Source organism: Neopelma chrysocephalum, unplaced genomic scaffold (genome assembly GCF_003984885.1).
Source record: "Neopelma chrysocephalum unplaced genomic scaffold, ASM398488v2 Primary Assembly neopelma1_96316, whole genome shotgun sequence".
Lineage (NCBI taxonomy): Eukaryota > Metazoa > Chordata > Aves > Passeriformes > Pipridae > Neopelma > Neopelma chrysocephalum.
Window position 1 is genome coordinate 2526 of NW_020924964.1, and position 2707 is coordinate 5232.

At 64.4% G+C, this 2707-nt stretch overlaps 1 protein-coding gene across 1 annotated transcript in view; it reads left to right on the plus strand.

Moving 5' to 3' along the window:
• The window catches only part of LOC113981254 (heterogeneous nuclear ribonucleoprotein A1-like), a gene marked incomplete at its 3' end in the record, with an annotated part of 5096 nt that extends 2395 nt beyond the window's left edge, over positions 1 to 2701 (plus strand). The window contains exons 3-6 of the mRNA XM_027708563.1: positions 15 to 107; positions 225 to 317; positions 1236 to 1412; positions 2593 to 2701. Of these exons, the coding sequence (XP_027564364.1) occupies positions 15 to 107; positions 225 to 317; positions 1236 to 1412; positions 2593 to 2701 (472 nt within the window). The remainder of the gene's footprint in view (positions 1 to 14; positions 108 to 224; positions 318 to 1235; positions 1413 to 2592) is intronic.
• Between the last annotated feature and the right edge of the window lie 6 nt (positions 2702 to 2707).

A 2707-nucleotide genomic window follows, 5' to 3' on the forward strand; every position in this document is an offset into this window, starting at 1 on the left:
CCGTGCCCCCGCAGTCCAGAAGTACCACACGGTGAACGGGCACAACTGCGAGGTGCGCAAGGCGCTGTCCAAGCAGGAGATGGCGAGCGCCTCTGCCAGCCAGCGAGGTGAGCCCCCCGCCCTCGCCCCCGCCCGGCCCCCCGCCCCCGCTGTGGCTGCACGCGCTGCCTGTGCTGTGCCTAAAGGCTGGCCCCCCCCCCCGCCGCCCCCCCCTCCCCTCTTAGGCCGCAGCGGCTCCGGAAACTTCGGCGGCGGCCGCGGAGGAGGATTCGGCGGCAACGACAACTTCAACCGCGGCGGCAACTTCGGAGGCCGCGGTGAGTCGGGGGGGGGACGCTCCCCGGCAACTGGGGCATGATGGGACCCGACGGGGAACACTGGGACCTGCCAGGGAACACTGGGAGCCACTGGGACCTGCCAGGGAACATTGGGACCTACCAGGGTACACTGGGACCTGCCAGGGTACACTGGGAGCCATGGGGAGCCACCAGGGCACACTGGTAGTGACTGGGACCTACCAGGGCACACTGGGAGCCACTGGGACCTGCCAGGGAACACTGGGACCTGCCAGGGCACACTGGAGCCACTGGGAGCCACCAGGGTACACTGGGAGCCACTGGGACCTACCAGGGCACATTGGGAACCACTGGGACCTACCAGGGCACACTGGGAGCCACCAGGAGCCACCAGGGCACACTGGGAGCCACCCCAACACACTGGGTCCTACAGGGACATACCAGGATCCATGGGGACCTATTGGGACCCACTGGGTCCTATAGGGACACACTGGGCCCTACTGGGACCTACTAGGACTTGCTGGGAACTATTGGGGCTTACTGGGACCCACCAGGACCTCGTGGGATCTCCTGTGACCCATTGGGACCAACTGGGCTCTATGGGGACCTACAGGGACCTGGCAGGACCCACTGGGACCCATGGGGACTTACCGGGACTTATAAGGACCCACTAGGACCTACTGGGACACATTGTGCTCCATGGGGAACTACTGGGACCCTCTGGGACTTATTGGGACCCACTGGGACCCATTAGGGCTTACTGGGACCCACCAGAAGGCACTGGCCCTATGGAGACCCATGGGGACCTACCAGGACCCACTGGGACTTACTGGGACCCCTCCTGGGTCTTACCAGGACCCACCAGGCCCTATAGGGACCTACAGGGACCTGGGGGTCCCCCTGGTACCCCCTTTGTGACCCCGTTTGCCCCGTGCCCAGGTTACGGGGGCGGAGGCGGCCCCGGCTACTCGGGGGGTAACCGCGGCTACGGCGGCAGCGGCTCCTACGACGGCTACAACAACGGCGGCGGCGGCTTCGGCGGCGGCAGCGGCGGCAGGAGACCCGCCCGGGGGCCAGCGCTCGCCGTGCGCAACGGGCTGGCCGAGGCGGGCACAGGTGGGAACCCCCGGGATGCCAGGGAACACCCCAAACCACCAGGGAACACTCCTGGCCACCAGGGAACACCAGGGACCACACTGGGATGCCAGGGGACCCCCTGGGATGCCAAGGAACACCCCTGGTCAGCAGGGAACGCCCCTGATCACCAGGGAATACCAGGGAGCACCCTGGGACACCAGGGAATACCCTGAGATGCCAAGGAACACCCCTGGTCACCAGGGAATATCAGGGAACACCCCTGGTCACCAGGGAACCCTGTGGACCACCCCCGGCCACCAGGGAACACCCTAAGATGCCAAGGAACACCCTTGCTCACCAGGGAATATCAGGGAACACCTCAAACCACCAGGGAGTACCCTGGGACACCAGGGAACACCAAGGAACATCCCTGGGATGCCAAGGAACACCCCCGGCCACCAGGGAATATCAGGGAACACCCTGGGACACCAGGGAACACCATGGAACACCCCTGGCCACCAGGGAACACCCTGGGATGTCAAGGAACACCCTGAGACACCAGGGAACACCCTGAGATGCCAAGGAACACCCCAAATCATCAGGGAACACCAGGGAGCACCCTGGGACACCAGGGAACACCCTGGGATGCCAGGGAACACCCCAAATCATCAGGGAACACCATGGAACACCCCTGGTCACCAGGGAACACCCCTGAGTACCAGGGAATATCAGGGAACATCCTGGGATGCCAAGGAACACCCCAAACCACCAGGGAACACCCTGGAACATCAGGGACCACCCTGGACCACCCCTGGCCCACCAGGGACCACCCTGGACCACCAAGAAAGTCCAGTGATCATCTCTGGGCTCCCAGTTATCCATTCCCCCAGTTAATCCCCGTTCCAGTTAAATTCTTTCTAGTTAAACCTCTCCCAGTGTCTCGAGGCTCCCAGTTAACTACTCCCATCCCTGGGGGTGCCCTTGACCCCCCCATTACCCCCTGTCTCCCCCCCCCATTCCCAGGGTGCCCCCCCTGGCCCCCTCATCCCCCCCCCAATCCTTGGGGTGCCCCCTGACCCTGTTTCCCACCCACCCCCAGGGGTTTTGGTGCTTTCAGGATTTTAGGGACCCTTTGGACGTGCCCCCAAGGGCCACAGGGGTTTTTGATGACCCCAAAATTTTGGTGCCCCCCCTGACCCCCTGTTTTTTCCTCCCCCAGGCAGCAATTTCGGGGGCGGGGGCAGCTACAACGACTTCGGCAGCTACAACAACCAGGCCTCCAGCTTCGGGCCCATGAAGGGCGGCAGCTTCGGGGGGCGCAGCTCGGGGCCCTA